This window comes from Mesocricetus auratus, unplaced genomic scaffold (assembly GCF_017639785.1).
Source record: "Mesocricetus auratus isolate SY011 unplaced genomic scaffold, BCM_Maur_2.0 Super-Scaffold_100008, whole genome shotgun sequence".
NCBI classification, from domain to species: domain Eukaryota; kingdom Metazoa; phylum Chordata; class Mammalia; order Rodentia; family Cricetidae; genus Mesocricetus; species Mesocricetus auratus.
The window spans coordinates 45,920,170-45,941,714 of NW_024429192.1; the positions used below are offsets into that span (position 1 = coordinate 45,920,170).

A 21,545-nucleotide genomic window follows, 5' to 3' on the forward strand; every position below is an offset into this window, starting at 1 on the left:
AAGATCTTTGTGCCATGGCATGATCTAATTGCCTTGTCAACGTGCAAACCATGGCTGCATGCCTTTGCCGCCCTCAGACTTTTCATGCTGGTCTAGAAGGCGTGTGTACTTTTACATCCCACATTTAGCCCCTTCTCTGCATCTACAACGCCCTGTCTGGACATTTTCCTCTCTTCTTTAAACTCCTTTTGTGTGGTGCTTAGAATATGAAACTCTGCCTGTTTATTTTACAGTCAAGTTTCCATTGCTTAGTGGAATTCTTTAGTAAATATACTGTTTATAGACATGCTGCTGGCTTCAAAGTAGGTTCTCCTAAGATTTTGTTATACCTCTGATAGGCATATTATTTAGGCTGATTCACAAGGGTTACAAGTTTGAGCCCATGCTGCAGCATGTCAAATAAATAAATGAAAAAGATAAATAAAATCTGCTTTTCATCCACTAGTGTTTCCCTACATTAAATAAGACCAAAGAAAATATAAAAAATGTTAAGTATTGAATGTGTCACCAATCCATCTATCATGCACTATACCACTTAATTCTTCTTCCCAAGCCGTCATTGGCTGATTTTTTACTCTCTGCACAGCAGGGAGCAGAGGTAACCTTCCCTTTTGCATCCACCACCAACTGCTATGGAGGCTTTGCTTGGTCTCCCCTACTCAGAACCTGAAAATTGGATTGTCTCAAGCTCACAGATTGTGGCTCTTGACTACCCCTGTGACTTTTAAGTTCTTTCAGGAACTTCGTTCTATTTTTATTTGTTTCTTATAAGAGTTCAGAGATATTGTTTCATATGGCAACTTCTGGGCTGTGTCTCGGTTTGGAGTCCCTAGGGGGTAGGGTAGAGGACATTGAAACAAAAATTTGAGTTAAATTAATTTATTTGGGATAAGGGCCCTGTGCTGAGAGGTAGGAGTGGACAGGGCTCCCACCCCTATCCAAGAAGCTATCTGCAACTGGCAGATAACTGCAAAGGAAAAATTAGTGTTCTCCCGTGCAGTCTCACTGGTTATATTAACCACGCTTAACGTCAGGCCCAGCAGTAGATGCCAATACAAAATGAACTCAATGGTATCTTTGAAGACTTTTTGTCTCATATTGATTTGTTTGGGCTTTTTTTTTTCTTGGTCTGACTGATCTTTTCCTTGTATGTCAGTTTCTGATTTTGTGCTTTTGTAGTCATATATGTGTGTTTTTTTTTTAATTCTGGTTATTTGTTTTGTTCATCTGATTGTTTTCTAAAGAGATAGAAAAAAAACCTGTGGACTTAAATGGGTGGGATCTGGGAGAAGTTGAAGGAGGAAAACATGATCAGAATATGTTAGACGAAAAAAGTTTCTTCAATCAAAAAGTAAAATTTAAAAGGTATCCCCAAATAAATTATATTTGGACATTAAAAATATTAACAATAATGATTTATCTGAGAGGTCATCCTGGAAAACAGAACAGGGTGGGAAAGTGAGGCCAGGAGGGGAAGGTCAATAGTGAATGCACAGGCTCAAACCAGTTACTTCTTCAAGTTTAGGGTTCAGTCTTACTGAGAACTCTGAACTACAGCACAAAATACACATCAGGGGCTGGTGAGATGGTTCAGTGGTAAAAGGCGCATGCGCACAAACTCAGTGGCTTGATTTTGTACCCCAGAATGCAAGGTGGAAAGAGCGGTTCCAATTCCCAAAAGTTGTCTACTGATGTTTAAAGGCACACTATGGCACTCAGGAGCCAGCACTTATACACACACACACACACACACACACACACACACACACACACACACACACACAAGCTCATAAATAAGTACAAATGAATCCTATTCAAATAAAAAAGCATACACATCTCATGTCTCAAATGAAGAGCAAGTCTGTGGCCATACCAACCTGAACGCGCCCAATCTCGTCAAATGAAGAGCAAGAAAGCCCAGATGTTTATCCACTGACTTCCCATCTATTATCTCCTTCCAGCTTCCCTTACAGTCTCAATGAACCCTAAAGCAGGAGTCATGAGTACATTGAACAGCAGCCTTCTGTGAATAGAGGTCCATGCTAAGCAGCCCCTACACTCTTGGGACAGAGAATCTCAGAACACGCTTCAGTCCTCTGCACAGCACTGGAGGTGAAGGCTTTGGGACACTTCCAATTTAGCATGACAATAAAGCCATCTCCTAATGTTCTCTAGTGCCAAGCCAGTTAACAAGTATCCAGTGTTTTCCTGATTCCCTTCATGGTCCTGAAACTGACCTTTGACCTTTGGCTGCTTAGGATCCTCTTCGTCTCTCCCTGCTCCACCCCTCCACAGTCCCATTTTCACTATATTAGTCCTGGCATCACATCACACCTCCCGAAGCCTCTGCTCCAAGACTGGCTCAGAAATTCTCCTTCTTTGAATCCTACATGCCCTCAATACTGGTATTAGTGCATTGTAACTTCTAATTTATCTGTTTTGACTGTGAAAATGCAAGTTGTCTGAAGACAACACATTTGATGCTCTCTTTGTTTCTTATCCATCTAGCACACTGCTGAGCAATCCATGAGTGCTTATTAAATAGCTGCAAATGAATAATGAATCTCATAAGCCACAAACACACACCTAAATGTCAACACCACACACACACACACACACACACACACACACACACACACACACACACACAAGTAGTATAGATTCCAATGCCACTAACTGTGTTTTATTTAATCTTTAAGCTAAGCCAGAAATCCTCCTGATTGTGGAAAACAGCACCATGGATGGCTTAGGACAGGTGAGTCACCCCAAGTGCTTTAAACACCTATTATGTTACAGGCCGAGCTGTGTCAGGCTGCATAATTGCCGGGAACATTCCTTCAAAAGGCCTTATTCCTTGGTCCTTAGCCAGTTAACTGCTGCTGTGAAGGAAGGCAAGCTGGGAGCTGGGGTGGTTCTGGAAACGGAATAGAAAGCCTTGCTTTGACTTACTGCTCTCCGAAGGTGTGAGCTGCACCCTTAGGCCTTACTTTCTTTGGGTGTGGGGGTATTTCAATTGTTTAGATGTCTGTGATAAAAAAAAAAAAACTTAGGGAAAGTAGGACAGAAAGCAGTGTGAATCCTGGTAGAAGAAAGATTTCTGCTCAGCTGATGTTTAATTTGTTGTCCTTGGAGCTGGCTTTCCCATTGCTTTGAGAAGAGGCATGGTACCCTCCTGCCCTCCGACCAAACCCAGCTGTTTCCCTGGCAACAAGAGGAAGGTCAGGAGAAAAGGGAAAGTAGAACAGGATGCTCTGAGTTCACTCCCTTCAGAACAGTTCTCAGCCTCCAGGACACACTTCCTAGCTGGCTGTGGCCTAGAACAAATTACTTTATGTCTCTATAGCTAGTTCTCCATTTATATGCCATATCCAATAATAATATCTGCTTGTTGTGGTTTTAATATTGAAGTCAACGTATGAGTACTTCTCAAAAGACTATGTGCTGTGGTTCAAACAGTCAATAAATATTGTGGCTGATATCCTTGCTATTCCTGTTTTTTGTTTAGCTTTGTTTGGTTTTTCAATACACATTTTCTCTGTGTAGCCCTTGCTGCTGTGGAACGCACTTTGTAAACCAAACTGGCCTTCAACTGCCTCTGCCCCTTAATGGGATTAGAGATGTGTGTGGCCACACCCTGAAACACGATTATCAGTTTTAATTTGCTGTCTTGTGGCCTATGACTTCACCTAAGCTTTTCAAAACTCCACATAAAATAAATATTCTCATGTGTTTACTGTTTGTGGTATGGAGAAATTATATTTAGCTGCTTCTCACCCCATGAATATTTTGATCCTGCTGGATATTAGTTATGTCATTCCATAACTGCACATAAATTATGGCTCAAAGTCTGTGGGGTGATTCTGGATGACCCTAGACATCTATTATCCAAGTATATGTGTATATTCATTGGTATTATAATTTTTAATACAATAAAGACAGATGTAGTCATTTATCTTCTGTTCCAACTAAGCCCCAAGTTTATTGGTGCACTTCATTCATTTTAGTGATTTAAACAAAACTAATAATTCAACAATGGTAGACCTACCATCTTCTTAGGACCCTTTGCAGATTCTTGGTGCCAGTGTTTCTAAAGAAGATGACCTCAGTGCAGATATAAAACAATAACATCAGATCCAAGAATCCCAGTTGAAAATGAAAAAGAGAGGAGTACTTGCCTTTGAATTCTATAAGCCACAAAATGTCTTCTTCAGTACCCGTGCATGCCTCAATGCTGACTAGGGAAACAAAGGAACATGCATTATTCCATGAGAAATCAGTGAATATTCATCTATCTCCACTCCCACGTAACCATGGATGTCCTGGAGGTTCTTGAAAATCTTGCCCAACATTATCAGTCCTTCACTCTAATATTCTTAGGACTGCTCTTCTAAGCATCTTAACATCCTTTTATTTTATTTTGCTTTCAACCAGCCTCCCAAATAGAGCATTTGTTATTTTATAAGTGAGAAATTAAAGCCAGGAAGTCCTGAACATTTGGCTGAATAACTGTCTGAAGTGCATGTAACATAGAACCAGGGAAGCTGGGGCAATGAGAAGAAAGGCCTCCTTGGTCAAACAGTAGGCACATGGAGGTACAATCTAACTGTTATGAGTTCAATACCCACATCTAGTAGTTAACCACAGAGTGCTAATCTCTGAAACTTTAGGCTAATAACTATATTATCCCTGCCATCACATCACACCTCCTAAAGCCTCTGCTCCAAGACCGGGTTAGAAACTCTCCTTATGTTTGTGCTTTTAGCTTTAACCTGGTGGCCTCCCTGGGCCCTCTCCTTGTCATTCCATTCTTTTATTATTTTAATAGAGTATAGAAAAATACTGTCTAAAGCAAATGACCAAACACAAAACACAGGAAACAAACAAGGTTTAAGGTTATGATGTCTAGAGAGGAAGAAAATCTACATTAATAAACAGAAACATACCATAACCCAAAATATAAAATGAATGTAGCAGTTAGGGTCTGAATTTATCAGAACTATGGTGGTGTTTTACAGATTTCAATTACGTGTGTTTATTTAGTTTGAGTTTTGCAAACCTTTATGCATTCCTCAACTTTGTTCAGTCTCTTGCATGTTTTTTATTCATTTGTTTGTTTTTGAGAGACCAGGTGTGACAACCTCTTTTTGTGACACAAATAAATGGCTCTGGCTCCAAGTGTCTGGGCTTATGACTCCCTGTAGGCATCATCACCTGCACTGTTGAACACCTTAGGTGTCAGCCCCGACAGACAAACACAACCCTGAAAGTGGAGCTTAACCATGTGGAGAAACAATATAGGAAGGAAAGTTTCTTTTATTTCTTTTTTAAGAGAAAACAAATGAGTATCATAGAGCTGCCGTGTAGCCCGAGTTTCTGCAAGTCTGGTGTTTAGACTTCTGTGTGTTCCACTGATTGCTTACTGAGAAGGCAGACCTCATTATCTTCACTGCCTGACGAGTCAGTAAGAGTGAGCCATGTGAGACCTTGGAAGTCAAGGTCTCCATTGCTTTCAGGAAGGTTGATGCTAGAACGCCTGCTCATCATTAAGACTAGGAGCCACTGTCTTCCCCTCTTGTCTGTACTCTGCTCTGCTGGTATTAGCCACTTTCTGGTGACTAACAAAATATCTGACAGAAGCAGCTTAAAAGAGGACTATATCCCCATTTAAGAGGGGCATGCAGTCATTGTCACAGAAAACCATGACTGCAGGAGTGTCATGTGGCTGGCCACACTGTGTCCTCAGTGAGAAAGATGAATGTTGGGGCTCAGTTTGTCCCTCTCCCTGTCTCTCTTGGGTCTCAAATAAGTCAAGCTAGCCTCAACCCCACTATGTAGTCACAGATGACCTTAAGCTTGCCATCCTCCTGCCTCTACCTCCAGAGTGCAGGGATTGCAGATATGAGCACGGTTCCTTTTTCTCTTTTCACTCATTCTGGACCTTAGTCCAGATGGTGTTATCCACATTCAGGACGTCTCCCTCTTCAGTTAAATCTCTTAGAAATCCCCTTTGAGATCAGCCAAGGTGTGCTTCCTATGAGATTTGGAATCCTTCTGAGTAGACAAGGAGGATTAACCAACTCATTAACAGGGGGAAAGAAGAAAGTGCTGGAGAATCCATCTCAACAACAGGCAGACCCAGCACAGAGTCCATGACTGCATCCAGTTTGATTTTATTCTTTCCCTCAGTTAATATTTCAGACATAGCCTTAGCAACCCATGTGGGCTATTAGAGTCTTTTGTTTTTTCTCAGAGCATCTCTGAACATTTAAAGATGTGCCTTTCAATAAAATATCAGAGAACAATGGATGTCCAAGCAGCTCATATTTTAGAGGTGCAACGAAAATCTAAAACCTACTTCACAAATGAGTGTCTGGTTATGAAATGAAGTCAAAGCATTAAAAATTGTGCTTTTAGGATCTACAGACATGTCATCTTTCCTTTGGTTACCCTGGCAATCACGATCTCTTTTCTTTATCCATCATGGAACTTTCTTAGAGCACCAATGTTCTTCCCTCTGTACACTTCTTTCTGTTTAATTTTCTCTCTCGTCTACATTTCCCCTTATACTGCCTCTCTTCTTTATCTCTCTGAGTTTCACCTGACTCACATTTACCCACTCTTTTTCCCTTATACCTTAACGTGGAGTTATATTACATTTTTAAGTATGTGTGAGCCAATTATAGTATTTTTATTCTTTAATGTCTTTATTTTAATTACTGTGTTATAGTGTATGTGTGATGTATGTGTCGGTGCAGGCACAAATGTACCATGGTGTACACGTGGAGATCAGAGGACAATTTCAGGGCTTGACATTCCCCTTGCACGGTAAGTTCTAGGCATGGCACTCAGATCATCAGGTTTCTCCAGCTGCTGTTTTTAACATTTGACCCATACTGCAAACCCACAGTTTCTTATTCTTAATTTTTAAACCCAGTGAGCTGAGAAGTATTTTATTTTCTCTGTCCTAATCATATATTAACTCATTTGGTTAGGTTGTCAAAAATCTCACAAGATGTAGAAAGGTTACATATATGAAATAGCTTTAATGTAATAATAACACAAAGCCTTCCAGCCAGAAGATAAAGAGATTCTTGCAAAAGTCCAGACAGCTCAGACAGAAGGCTCTTAGTCCTTCTGTCCTTGGATCACACAGAATAACTTTTGTATCACCTCAGATCACCACCAGCATGTTTGCAAACACTACTGTCCTACTGCATTCTCTGACCCTCTGAAGGTGATCTGGTCAGGTAGACACATTCTCTGGTGGTTTAGGAGGTAGGCACTAGTTTTGCATTTGAGTTAGGGTATTCTAAAAAAAAACACACCAGCACTCAAGGACCTCCTGGAAGAGGGAGGAACCTCAACTGTTGATTTTCCTCCTGCATGGGTATCTACCCTCTCAAATAAAGAACAATGTAAGGCAAAGTGGGGAGAATGAAATACATTTTACCCCAAATGCAAAGAGCCCTGCGATTTCAAGTGCCTTACCCATTGTCAGATAATGAAGTTTTATATTTAGCTTAAATCTATGGCTGCTATGTATGTGGTCAACAGAAAAGCCAAAGACCTCACAGAAAGGAGGATATTAAGTGAAAGAAAACTGGAAATTCAAAGAATGATGCCAAATTAAGATATGGGTTTTGGAATGCTTTTATTACATTATGTAACTAGAGTTGGGAAAGCTGAAGTACTCTTGGCTTGTATTCTCCGAAAGATAATTGCCACTTATGGAAAATATATACTCACATTTGTATTCAAATTTGGGAGGCAAAACTTACCAAGAGGAGACAGGAACAGTTTTAAAGACAATGTCCACAGGGAGAAAAGTTTACACCATAAAATAGGAGAAATGTTAGATTGCGAATTATGTAGAGGCCAAAAGTTACATTTCCAACCCAGGTGGTGTGAGTAGAGAAAGCTTGTCAAATGTGATTAAGAGCTGTTTTTGAAAACTTGGGAAACATTTTTTAATTCCTTTTCTTTTATGGTAGTTTTAGGGTACAAAAGCACAGACCCGGGGACTCCCAACAGACTGGGAGTACCTATCCCAATATACCAATTAAATAAAGAGGGGTACTGGTGACAGATAAATGATATAATCAACAGAGCCACAATGGGAAGAACCCAGAGTGTATCTTCAGAGTACTGATGCGAGCTCTCTGTTTAATCACAGAGAGAACTGAGGCAGAAAGTGAGGGCATGAACAATGCAGCAATTTGGGTCACAGTGTGATGCAGTTGATGACTTACTCAGCTCTGGGTCTTGCAAAGGGGTCTGGAAATGTCCCATCCCTGTTGTTAAATGAAAGGAATAATTAGGTTCCCATGAGATGTTGACTCTGCTTACAGAGTGCATCCTATCATCTTTAGAATCACCCTCATCCTTCGAGGCTCACTGATGCTCAATCCCTTCTCAGAAAGATACCTTTCAATCAGCACTGTCTCCTGGGATCTGCAGTAACTGGAAGGGACAGTGACACAAAAAGGAAAAGTTAGATGCAGAAACACATAGCGGGGCAGAGACGGGTCAGTGACCAGTACCTTTCTTTGTTTATAGATTAAGACCTTGATGTGTTCAAATTTATCCCCCCAAAATAAAAAATCCATCAAGAAAGCTGTTGTCCCAGTACGGGTATGGTAACCAGGGATAATTCAGTATTTCTTCTACATGAAGAATTGTTACTTAGCCTGTCAACTCACCTCTCACAAAAGATGGTATTAATGGAGCAAGGAAAAAGATTTAAAGCCAAAAAGATGGTGATGGGCTGCATCCTGAAAGACCTTCTTAACTTGGTGTGTTTCATACCATTTTTTAAATACCTTAATTGCTGAAAATCCTTTTAAATAACTGATGAGTCCCAGACATCTAACTAGCACATATTGCAGAACCTGGAGATTGTTTGCAATCTATGAGTTTTGCATATAGTCATGAGCCCATCATGCTCTTGTATAACTTGAACATCTTACATCATCAGTCTTCAAGGTGAGGAGAGAATTGGGGAAATTCCAGCCCAGTGCTATTCTGTGCTATTGCAGACAAATACTTCTTGAATGGTTGATAAGAGCCCTGTGGAGGTGTAGTCTAGTAATGAATCACAAAGAGATGGTTAAATGCAACATGGAGGAGGTGGGGCTGAGTTCATTTGAACTGTAAGCCCAGCTACAAAAACCAAAGCAAAACAAAAGAACCAAAATGAGCAGGCATATGTATCCTTATGTACATACACAGTCATATATACAGTGAGACCTGTATTCTTTTTTCTTGTCAACCTCAGCTTGCTCTCATCTACCAACATCTCCCAGATTCCAGGACAATATCTCCAACTTATATTTGTTCCTCTTGGCAAAAGAGCACATCTTAGCTATCCAGGTTTGGATTCCTCGACACTTTTCAACAGACACCTCCAGTACAATCCAGGCCCATACCTTTCCTGCCCATGAAAACCATCTTTGTGTGCATTTACACTACTATACATATTGTCTTCATTTTTCTTTCGGATTTAACATTCTCTTCTTGCTCATTTAAGCCAGGTCCTAAATGAAGGCAACACAACTACCTCAGCAATAACATATGTGCTTGATATTCCTGAAGCATTTGACCTAAGATTGAACTATTATGCCCTCTGGCATTTCAGCCTTAGAGATCAGAGGTATTTTAAAATAAGACCCATATTCTTGAACCAAATACTGGAAGACAGAGTCTGAAGGTAGTTTCTGCCTTCAGGTTCCCGCCTTAAACTCCTTTCTTAATGTTCCTGCCCTGGCTTTGCTATTTGAACAGAAAGCTGTAAGACGATTTAAACCCTTTCCTGATGTGGAATATTAGTTTAAGATGTGTTACATTTATTTATGCTGTGCAATACTTGTTTGATGATGCAAAGATGTGTTGCATTCTTTTATGCTGCATTTGTTTAGCTTTGTAAATCTGTGTTACTTTGCCTGGGTAAAACATCTGATTGGTCTAATAAATAGTTGAACTGCCAATAGCTAGTGAGGACAAAGAAATAGGAAGGGGCTACCAGGTGGAGAGAATAAATAGAAGAAGAATGAGAAAAATAGGAAGGAGTGAGAAAAGAAGAGGAGGAGAACACCGGGGTCCAGCTACACAGCCACGCAACCTGCCACAGAGCAACAAAGAAAGGTATATAGAATAGAGTAAAAGCCGAGGAGCAAAAGTTAGATGGGATGATTTAAGTTAAGAAAATCCCCATAATTTCCTACATCCTGTCAGATGTATGTATCCATATTGTCTAAAAATGAAACAAATGTTAAAAGAGTACAAACACTGAGAGCTACAGTATTTGCCACCTGCTATCCTAGATACAATAGTGAAACCTTTGGAAGGTTTTTTTTTCTCATTAACTGCAATGCACTGGGGGACAGGAAACTGCACATAAGGAGGATTTTACCATAAATAAAAATGTTTCTAGTACCCTTGAGTTTGGAGTCACAGCTTTAGAAGTTTGGGTTATTTGAAAGTGATAGTTGCAGATTGATACACAAGCATTACATTCAGCTCACTGTTCTTTACCAGTTAATTACTGTTATATTCAACAATTGTGGGAAACATTTAGGTACCAAAAACAAGGACCAGGCATTATGCAGAATTCACACACTGGTAGTAAGAAAATAGAGAGTTAGAAGTTGAATTATAATTTTATAGAGCATCAGATATGATAATGAGAACTAATAAATGTCACTGGTTATGTTTACATGCTATGGAGTAAAATCTACATTTTCCAAAGAATTGAAATGTATTGAAAATAAGATCTAATTGATCCTGAATATATTTCTCTGCTTTTATATAGTTGTTATCTATCTTCATTACTGTTCTATTGCTGTGAAGACACACCATGGACAAGAAAACACAAAATACCTAATTTAATTGGGGGCTTGTTTACAGTTCAGAGCATGAGTCCATGACAATCATGGTAGGATGCAGCCAGGCATGACACTGGAGCAGTGGCTGAGAGCTTAAATCTTATCCACATGCAGCACAGAGAGCAAGACTAGGCCTGGCGTGGGCTTTTGAAAACTTAAAGCCCACCTGTACCAACACACCTCCTCCCACAAGGCCACACCTCCTAATCCTTCCTAAATAGTCCACCAACTGAAAACCAAACATTCAAATATATGAGCCTGTGAAGGCCATTCTCATTCAAACCATTATGCTACCCATCCTCCCATTCAAACAAAAATGTTTTGCCAAGAAATCTGTTGGGCTGAAGTCCTGTTAATTGCTTCTAATTTCTTCCATAAGACCTTGATTTTTTCCTATTTGTCACCTACAAAAGGAAGCATACAATAATCAAGATGAAAAACAAAGAGGATTATGAAAAATGTAAAACCCCCAAAATGATATATGTACTTAAAGTCATTTCTATGACCATGACTAGAGATAGTGTTTCAAACTATTTGGGAAATAAAACATAATATCTCAATCCCATTTCACTTTTATTCTACCCACATTCTTCCCTGACTCTGTGACTTCTTCCTTCTACTCTTTGATTTCTAGCTTAGTAAAAGTTCTATTTCTCAGAATCCATAAATCTCATGCAACATTAGTATAGTCTTAACACTCCTAAACTGTTCTAGGGTTCTAGCCACAAATTTGCCAAGGTCCCTAAAGGCAATAACCCCTGTGTGGCCTGTACACAATTAAAGGTAAGGAAAATCATTTCTTGCTAAGTTGTCTCATATTAGTGGAAACACAGGGAGCAAGAATTTCTTCCAATTTGCAAATTGCCTTTCTATCTGTTGTAGAGAGCATTTACCTGCCTACTGAAGAATGTCTTCCCCAGAGCAAATATCACTTGGTTAATAGATGGAAAGTTTCTTCAAGGTGACGAAGAAGGTGAGGAAACAAAGCTATGGGAATGGGCTTGGCAATGCCAAGCATTAGAAAGCCTTGGTGCCCAAGTTGACCTTAGCATTGCGAAGTAATTCTTGCTCTAAGAAGACCATCATCTGACCTACCAGGTGTCACTTTCTGATACTTCATCTGATTCCTCCAATGGGGTAGAAGGCAACACTTCCCAGAATGAAAGTGGTACACTTGATTTTTTCAGACAGTACATACAATTTAATTGTTGTTCATAAAAGCAAATATCCCGTATGAAGAGAAAAGCAGTCAAATAAACATGTAGTTAATAATAAGATCTCTGATTTTGTAGCATTGCTATTTGTGATGCCTTATTATTTTAATATATTACATTCAATTTTTTGGCACCACTGCTTTAAATCCATTGATAATAATTTCCACTTTGTCTTGTAAATATATCTGGGGCAGACTTGGGGTGTGACAATAGGGGTGGATATATAGGATTCTTTCACAAGGAACAAGTTTCCTGGGAGGATTAAGTTCCTCGGGCAGGAATACACACTGAGGCCATTTCAGTACAAAGTAGTATATCTCATAGGTGGTAACCATGGCAGCACTGCCAGAGTAAGCTCGGGCATCTGTGCCAGGACAGCAGACCTTCCCCTGGCTGTTGCAACACATGGAACAATAGCTGAGTCACAAAGCTCTTGCTCAACTATCTCTTTTAATTTCTAAAATTAACAGCTGCTGGTAGGTGATTTTATAGATCCCTTGATGATCATTTACTGGTTAATGAGTTCACTTTAAAAGCAGTTCACTCCAACCACAGCACAACACAATTCTGAAAGTGTATGTTAAAGGTTATGATAAGTATATTTCCCTGTTAAGTAAACACTGTTAAGTAAAGCATCCAGATAGGACATGCCCATTGCATTCTCACACAAGAGGCAGGACAGTGTAATTAGAATTCCACCAGCATTCAACTGCATTTAGCTAATACTTCGCTAAATAATAACTTCGGAATTATCAAGAAGAACCTTTCATGAGAGCCAGGCATGTTGACACAGGCCTGCAATCCTTGTACTTGGGAGGCAGAGGAAGGGGATCAAGAGTTCAAGGTCATATTTGTCTACATAATGAGTTTGAGGCCAGACAGAGATACTCCAGACCCAGTCTCAAAAGAACAAAGAACCTTTAATGTCAGAACTGTGAGAGTTCAGAATGATCTGGCCTGTGGGGACAGATGGATTTTTTTTAGTAATATATTGCTACAATGCATGCACTTAGAAATTATTCTAACAATGACAGTTAAAAGATTTTAGAGAAGGCTCATGGGACCAGAACTGAAAATGGGTATCAATATACAGCTTATTTCAGGGAAAGGATATGATATGATATCAGAATTAGAATACACATCATTTGCTTGACTTATAGAAAGGAGGAGGTCCAATCCACACAACATTCCCTGAATTCACTCCACAAGAACAATACCCAGATGCACTTTCTCAAATTAGGAAATTTCAAAGCAGAATGGGGGGGTGTTTTATATTCTGTTGATACAGTTGGTGTATATTTTTACTGCATTACCAGAGTCTACAGAAGAGCATCCCCAGAGTTCAAGTCAATTCAAGTACAAATCACCAAGTTGACCATTACTAAATGGCACTGATGAGTTGGAATAATCTACTGAGCCCTTGAACCCATAGTCAGAAACAAAACATGTAATGAATATTACAGCCCAATTATAGATCAGTGCCATCCAGGAACTGGAACAATTGTCACAGGTTAATGCCAGCTTGGCTGGACCTGGCCTTGCTTCTCAGAAGCTAAAGGCTAAGTACTGGAGAGCCTATGATACCATAAATTAGTTGTGTGGTGCAATGTAAGTCTGTAGACTCTGCACAGATAGGGTGGGAGGATGAGTAAGAGCCACCAGTTAAAGGCCGGTCTGGCAACAAAGGGAGACCCTGATGTCAAAGTAAAGTAAAATCAAATTTTATTGTGCTGTGTCTGGCATCCTTGTCTGGCTGGTAGAGAAAATGTCAGAGCCTAATCATGTTTTCATCTATCTTGCAGGAATATTCATTACAAATGATGAGGAAAATGACAGAAATGGATTTCAGGAACTGAAGTCGGTTTTGACAAGGACACATGGTAATAGACCTGCTCATTCAAACAACGTGACAATTCAGTGTAAGGCTCTGTCCCCAGGCCCCAGAAACAAAATGTGGAGTACTTCATCACAAGCCATCACGCTATCCTTGGGTGAGTTGCCTGTTGAGCAAAGTCAAGAAGGCTTAGCCAAGAGTCCCACCGACTCAGAACATGACTACCAGGAAAAAATAGGATTTTTATTATTCCCACACCAGTACAATACCAGACAGCTCTCCACATAACCCCAAATTGCTAAATCTCAAACTATTAAACAATTTATAAGTAGAATCTAAAAATACTTTCTCCAAGTAAAAATCAAGGATAATTTTCTTTAAATATTTTCTAAGACTAATTTTTTATTGTGATAATAACTTTTTAAATTTTCTTTTTGTTTGTTTATTTGTTTCCAAGATAGGTTTTTTAGGTTGTAGTCTACACTAGCCTGGAACTCAGTAGCTAGTAAAAGCTGATCTTTAATTCCTGGCAATCTACTTGCTTCAGCCTCCCAAGTGCTAAAATTAGAGTCATTAGTCACCATAACCCAGCCTAACAATAACGTTTAATCAACTAGCATTCTGGTTGATTTATCATCCAAAGCAAATTAGTAATAGCACCTATGATTAACTGAAATTTGAACTACCTTAAAATTCATGAGTCATAAACTTATTTAGGACTGGTGAATGACTCAGCAGGTAAAGCCCCTTGCTGCAAACCTGACAACTGAGTCCCATCCTCATGCCCCACATGCTGGAAGAATCAGAAAGGCTCCAGACATTTTTCTCCAATTCTCGTGTGTGTTATGACATATGCACTCAGGCACACATGCACAAATAAACAAATGCCAAAATGAATAAAAGAAAAATGAAAAGATTTAACCAGCCCCCAGCATGCATAATTCCACTATTTAGAAATAGGTAAACCTTGCATGCAATAATAACTTCACTACCATGGTTTAAAGCACAGTATCTACATGGAGACTTTGATAACTACAAAAAATGATAATTCAGCCACTCCAGTTACTACAAAATTTGAACAACCCAATTTACCCTGAATCATAAAAATAATTGACATTTACTACATAAAATATGACAAGTGTCTCAGAAAATGAGGTGACAGCAGAAATGACTATATTAAAATGGTGATAAAGATGACTATCAAATGTGCATACTTAGTAGTATTAAGACAAAACAAGATTTGTGAGTCATTGTTATAGCTCTGCAGGACTATTACCCTCTTTAACTGTTATCCCAGATTCACAAAGGATGTCTATAACATATTCATAAAAACATACTAATTGATACAGGATAGTTTGCATTGCACCCTGACAGTGCCTCTAAGACCAGGTACAGTGCTTGGTCACTGGGTCTTTAGATGAAGGACTTATATGTCTTAGCACAAAGCCTTTCCGACTACTCAGAAGCAGGTGTCATTCCATGCAGAGTCAAAGGCAACATCCCCCATAGCTCTACCTGCGTGCATCTATTTAAATATGAAAAAGAATCACTGTGAATTCAGAGTCACTCATTCAAAATCTGTGATGGACTTATACAAAAACGACCTTTCTCAACTTCAGCCAAGCCCCTGACGAATGAGTACAGCCCTTTCCCAAAAGATGACACATGAGGACGGCTGTAGTCTTGGAACAGTATGGGGTTTATTATGTCTCATAGATTTGTCAAAGCTCAGCTCTTGCATACTCTGAAGCCATGAGCTATAAGACTCTAAATCCTTCAGTTCTTAAACAGTATTATTCCCATGTGCTCCCGATACCAAGGTATTCTGATATTAAACCCACACTTTGTTTCAAGATCAGAAAATATTGAAAACTTTTAAGGTAAAAGGAATACTTACAATCATACCCCAAACACACTGTATTTCAAATTTTACAGGGAAGTCCATCTTCTTGTATAAGTTTAGACTATGAGAAAATAGGTAACTTTTAATCACCAAGTGAACTTTTAGTCTTTACAATCAGATATTAAAGCTAATAAATCTTGGAGTTTCCAAAAATCTGTTTCCCAAAACTATAGCTCCTTTTCTGGTGCCATCCAAACATAAATCATTGTGTTCTTACATGCATAAGTGTGCTCACATATTGTTTGGGGGTATGGAGAAAGCCAAAAGGATATCCCTATAGCTGAGAGAAGAGGGAAATTTAGCCTTAATGGAAGTTTCTAGACAAATAATTCTTACCTCGTGACTTCCTGCAATACGCTACGATTCATACTTGTGTCTCCTCCCATGGATACTGAAAGCATAAATAGAGAATTTAATATGCACACAAATCACTAGAGACCTTGTTAAAATATAGATCCTAATTCAATGAGTCTGGAACTGAGTCCTACATTTCTAGCGAGACCTTTCCTACTCCTCTGTGAGCTCTATTCCGAGAAGAAAGGATCTCACATGTCCTGGGATTTGGCTCATTTCTTAGATGAACACTTGTTCACAGGAAACGCCAGGACTGACCCAGCTGTTCTTGTGAGCCAGACTCATGGCTGCTGCTGAGGTTCTGAGAGGCTTCCCAGCCAACAGTAGAGTGACTTCAGAAAGGATGAAGGTGCTGAGGGCAGGAAGCCCATCCCTTTAAACACTGCAGCAGACAAAGTGACCTAAAATGTGTGTAAGGCAGCTCTACTGGGTTCTATACCCGAGTGTTGGGCAACCACTTATCCCTGTCATGCTGTGGCCATGTCTTTTTAACAGCCCTGAATTCTGTTTGGACCAAGGCAGTGTTTCTAGTTCAGTCCAATCTGAAGCCTGACAGATGGTTTATGAGCTCAGATTTTGTGCTAAAATCTATGTGGATCTGGGCATGGGGGTGAAGTGATCTCCTCAGTGTGTAAATCTTGTAGTAAAATCTCCAAACTGTACTGCAAGGTTGACACCTGCCCCCAGCTTCCAAAGACATTTGTTTATGAAATACAGCAGATATTCTAAAACAAAATGCCCATCTGTGAAAAAGGGATGCTTTATACTGTAGAAATCTAGGACAGAACATAATCAATACTTTCAATTCCAGGAATTGGCACTTATATCTGTAACGGGTGAGAGAGTAAATATTTTAAGTTTTATGGATATTACATTTGTCATAATTACTCAACACAGAACTACAGCACAAAGGCTGCTATGGACAGCATGTAAGGAGATTAATATGATTATATCCCAAAATAATTAATAAGCATAGGAATGGGTGCGATGTGACAGTATGCACTGGCTTACACCCTCTGTAAAATCATTCCACGGAGAAAACCATGTAAGCATTTACCACACAGCCCCACACTTCACTTTCACAGCACACTGTTCTAGGAAGGACACTTACTATCTGAGAGCAGTCAGGTAAACATTTAAGGTTGGTCTTCCACCAATTTTGTATATACTACTTCATTTCTATTTGTTGATATATGCTAATACAGTGAAGAACAAAGCTGGTTTTTCTTTAGAGTGGCATGACCCATGAATAAAAGTGACAAGACCCTTGCTAGCATTAACATCAAGGGAAAGAGGCATATCATGAAGGTCCCAGTTTTAAAGAGGTTCATATGAGGAATCCTGAGAATGAGAAAATGTCAGGAAACAGCACAAAGACTAAGAAGCCTTCCTGGGTGAACTATCCTTGGACTGAAACACCTGCCTTTTGGATAGAATGAGTGGTTCATGAGAGACAGAAAAGTGATAATCAACACTAAGACATAAGGTAGGGAGCATGACAAAGCACCAATTATGATGTCATTTGAAGACTTCAGGCTAATTGTAGAGGGTGAGCAAGAACAGTTATGATCATTTTGTTAATCTAATGACTCTCCTAAACAGTGATACTATATATCTAGAAAACACAAAATCTTCCAGGATCAAAAATTAACTAACCACATTTAATCTATATTCTTTCTCAATTCAGGCAATCCTCCTTATACTTGCAATTAAAAAAATAAAACATTCAAGGGCAAGAGATATGGCTCAGTGGTTATGATATGCTGGTCCTCCCGAGGACCTGGGTTTGATTTCCAGCACACACATCGTGAACTGCAAGCATCTGTGACTCTAGTTCTAGGATCCTATACCCTCAGCTGATCCTGGAGCCAGGGGATGGGGAGGGCGGGGAGTGGCTGCCTGGTGCACAGACATAAATACACGCAAAACTCCCATGTACATAAAATAATTTTTTAAAATTTTCTTTAGTAGAATTATTTACAAAGCACATAATGGTGGTTCAAAGAAGACAAATGAATGTAAAACAACATATCTTAGCTCCTATTTACACACACACACACACACACACACACACTCACAGAGTGGATAAATCATTTTGAAGTGTTTAAAGAAAATTAAAAGACAGCTCCACACCTATCCCACTCATTAGTACATCTCACTGCCTGGTCCATAGCAAGTCCTGAGTACTGATTTGCTAGATAATGAATAAATAAAATATGTTTAGAGCTGAATTAATATCTTTTTCTTACAATAGTTTATCCTTTATAAGTATCTGCCTTACACTTTCAGATTCAGTGACTGTCCCCATGGAATATCTATCCAGTGTGACGGGATCTACCCTGGGCACACAAACTTTTCCAGATGGCAGTGTGTCTCCTACAAGTAAGAGTGTTTCCACATTACTTTTAATTCACATTACCTACTAATCTTTTAACTAATAGGGTGGCTAAAACTAGTAGACTTGCTTGATTCATGTCCTTCCTTGCTATGATATTTGAAAGTATTGATCTCATACTTTCCAAGAGGGAACTAACGCTTGAAGCCATGGGAAAACTGAAGTCGATAAATATTCAGAGAGGAATTTAAATTCCGTATTCATTATTGAATAGTAATTTGACAGTCCTCTGCAGCCATATTCTCACTGGGGAATTTTAAAAAATTGTGGCTGCAAATGGGGATACTGTGAGCCTAAAATTGTTAATCATTTTATGTTTAAATTTGTCTGGCCTCAAATTAATTCACCAGAATGGCTAATGAGTGTTGTGAATTCCAGGCTCCTACACATGGCATTGTTAACAGTTGTCAGTGTTGCTATGGTGAAGTCATTCATCATGGGGTATCTCAGAGGTTGGCATTGATGCAAACGAATCATAATCCTGATGTCCATGGCCTTTGTACATTATAGAGATCCATGGTGACTGCTGATTAAAACAGAAGAAATAAGAAGGAAAAAAAGAAATAAGAAAGAAAGAAAAGAAAAAAACCTCAAATATATGTAGAGTAGAAGCATGGCTTTCATTTCAAATTTAATTAAAACTATCAATTTGCCTGAAAATGGAACAAAATAGAAGTAGTCCACTGGGATGAACTCATGCGTTAGCTGGTAGCCTTTTGCATTTTGTCTACAGTCACTATCACCTTGCAGAAAGTGAGAAGCAGATGGCAGGTAAGAAATGCCTGCAAATCACCCCTCAGAAGTTTCCCATCCAGTGACTTTTTCCTGCTCTTAGAGTTTCACAACACTGTTTAAACACTGCTCCTTTCATCTCCCCCTTCTTCTTTGTCCTCACTCTCCTCTTTTTTTTTTTAAGCTAGCACTTTCAAAGACCATGGTTTCACCAATAAATTACAACAGACTGGGACATTTTCACCCAGCAAACCTCAGCATACTCAATAACAATATTAAGATCTTAAACCACTGCAGTGCCCTAAGTATTGTTTGTACATTGCTATGTGAAAATTTACTTTGATATTTAGTGAATTATAAAACACCTCAAATTGATTCATGATTCTGGGATCTGCAGCTTAGCTGGATAATACTAATTAGTGCAGTGAGGTTGAGTCCTTGTTCTGAGCTTCAGTCATATGAAAGATTGGCTGGAGTAGAATAATGTGTGTCTGAACTCAAACATGTTCTCAAAACAGGAGACCTCAGTGCTCACTGATAGGCCTCTCCTTAGGACTGCATCCAATATGGCTGCCGACTTCCCCTTAACAAAGTCCTTCAAGAAATAATGGCTCCGGAAAAGCACTCTTTTAATGCCATTCTCTCCCACACTGCAGGTCACCTCTGCTTTATTCTATTCATGAAAAACAAGTGTATTCTTGGGGGGAAAGGCTGAGATTCCATCTTTATAAGGAAAGAGCAGGAATTGTGAACAAACATTAAGTCATCATGCTGTATCATTTGAAATGTTTTCGAAAAGAGCAGGAATTGTGAACAAACATTAAGTCATCATGCTGTATCATTTGAAATGTTTTCATATTAAATGAAGTGTTGTTTGTCCTTCTTTATTACCCATAATGGAGAACACAAATATCCTTTCCCTTATTCCAGACAGGACATTGAGACATGATCAACACCTAATGGTAACAGAGACTGTATTTACACCAGTCTGCTGACTCTGAATCTAGTTCGTATCACATTAGATAACGCTTTTTCCCAACCAGTCTAGACACTTAAAGAGACCAGACTATATTTATTTTGTCTTCTAACACCTAGGTAGTATGTGTCAGTGATCATAAATATTAATTGAATAGCTCAACAAATAAAATAATTGATAGAATATTGTACTTTGAGATGTCGTTTAACATCTATAATATTATAAGCATATAATATTATATGTAATAATCCTATGGTGTTAAAAATAATGGCAATTTTTTTCTGTCTTCAAAAAGTTTTGAAGTCTACATGAGAGAGATGACATACACATATGACCATAATAATTCAGAGTTAAAGCAGGGGGCATATTCTGTGGAATGGAAATATCCAGGGAGGGTGGGTCAGGAATTTCCATGCTTAAAGTTATTATGGGTTCAGGTGATCAAAACTGTTTTTAAGGGAAAAGAGATAAAGAGGAGAGAAAGAGAGAGATCTTGTGTATACCACATCCATTTTGCTAGATGAAGACCTTGAAAAATATCTTAAAGAAACTGACCTGAGTAGTTATGTTTGTGATCACTTGGCAAAGTATCAGTATATAAGCTTGTTCAAGGAGACAGCATCATGTATCAGAGAAGAAAAGGAGACTGGAAAAAACAGACTAAAGAGAATATTGAGTCCAACATAACCACAATTTAAATAATTTCTATGGTGGTTTGAAAGAAAATGTCCCCTAAAGGGAGTGGCATGTTAGGATGTGTGACCTTGTTGGAGTAGGTGTGGTCTTGTTGGAGGAAATGTGTCACTGTAGAGGCAGGCTTTGAGGTTTCATATGTGCGAAAGCCACACTCACTAAGACAGACCATTTCCTGTTGTCTGCAAGTCTAAATGTAGGACACTCAGCTCCTCCTCCAGCACCATGTCTGCCTGCACACTGCCATGCCATGTCGCATCTTAATGATAATGGCACTAAACTCTGAAAATGTAAACCACCCCAAATAAAATTTTCCTCTATAAGAGTTGCGGTGGGCATGGTCTCTTCACAGCAATAAAACCCTAATAACTAAGATAATATCTTAAGAAATCAGACAGGTCCTCACTGATCAGATTTTTTTAGAAGAACATAATTACATTTTAATTTAAAATGTATTTTAAAGAAGAAAATAAAAGTAACAACTCATTCAACAATCATTACTAGTATCACATATTATTCTAGATGCTGGAAAAGTGGCAATAAACAAAACAGAAAAATACTCTC

The 21,545-nt window shown here is 39.0% G+C and overlaps 1 protein-coding gene across 4 annotated transcripts in view; it reads left to right on the forward strand.

The window, feature by feature from the left end:
- The window catches only part of Cd96 (CD96 molecule), a 72,076-nt gene that overhangs the window by 27,999 nt on the left and 22,532 nt on the right, over positions 1-21,545 (forward strand). For all 4 annotated transcript variants that reach the window (XM_021229914.2, XM_021229915.2, XM_021229917.2 and 1 more), the window contains exons 5-8: positions 2,700-2,755; positions 11,763-11,853; positions 13,897-14,085; positions 18,475-18,567. In XM_021229914.2, coding sequence (XP_021085573.1) covers positions 2,700-2,755; positions 11,763-11,853; positions 13,897-14,085; positions 18,475-18,567 — 429 coding nt within the window. The remainder of the gene's footprint in view (positions 1-2,699; positions 2,756-11,762; positions 11,854-13,896; positions 14,086-18,474; positions 18,568-21,545) is intronic.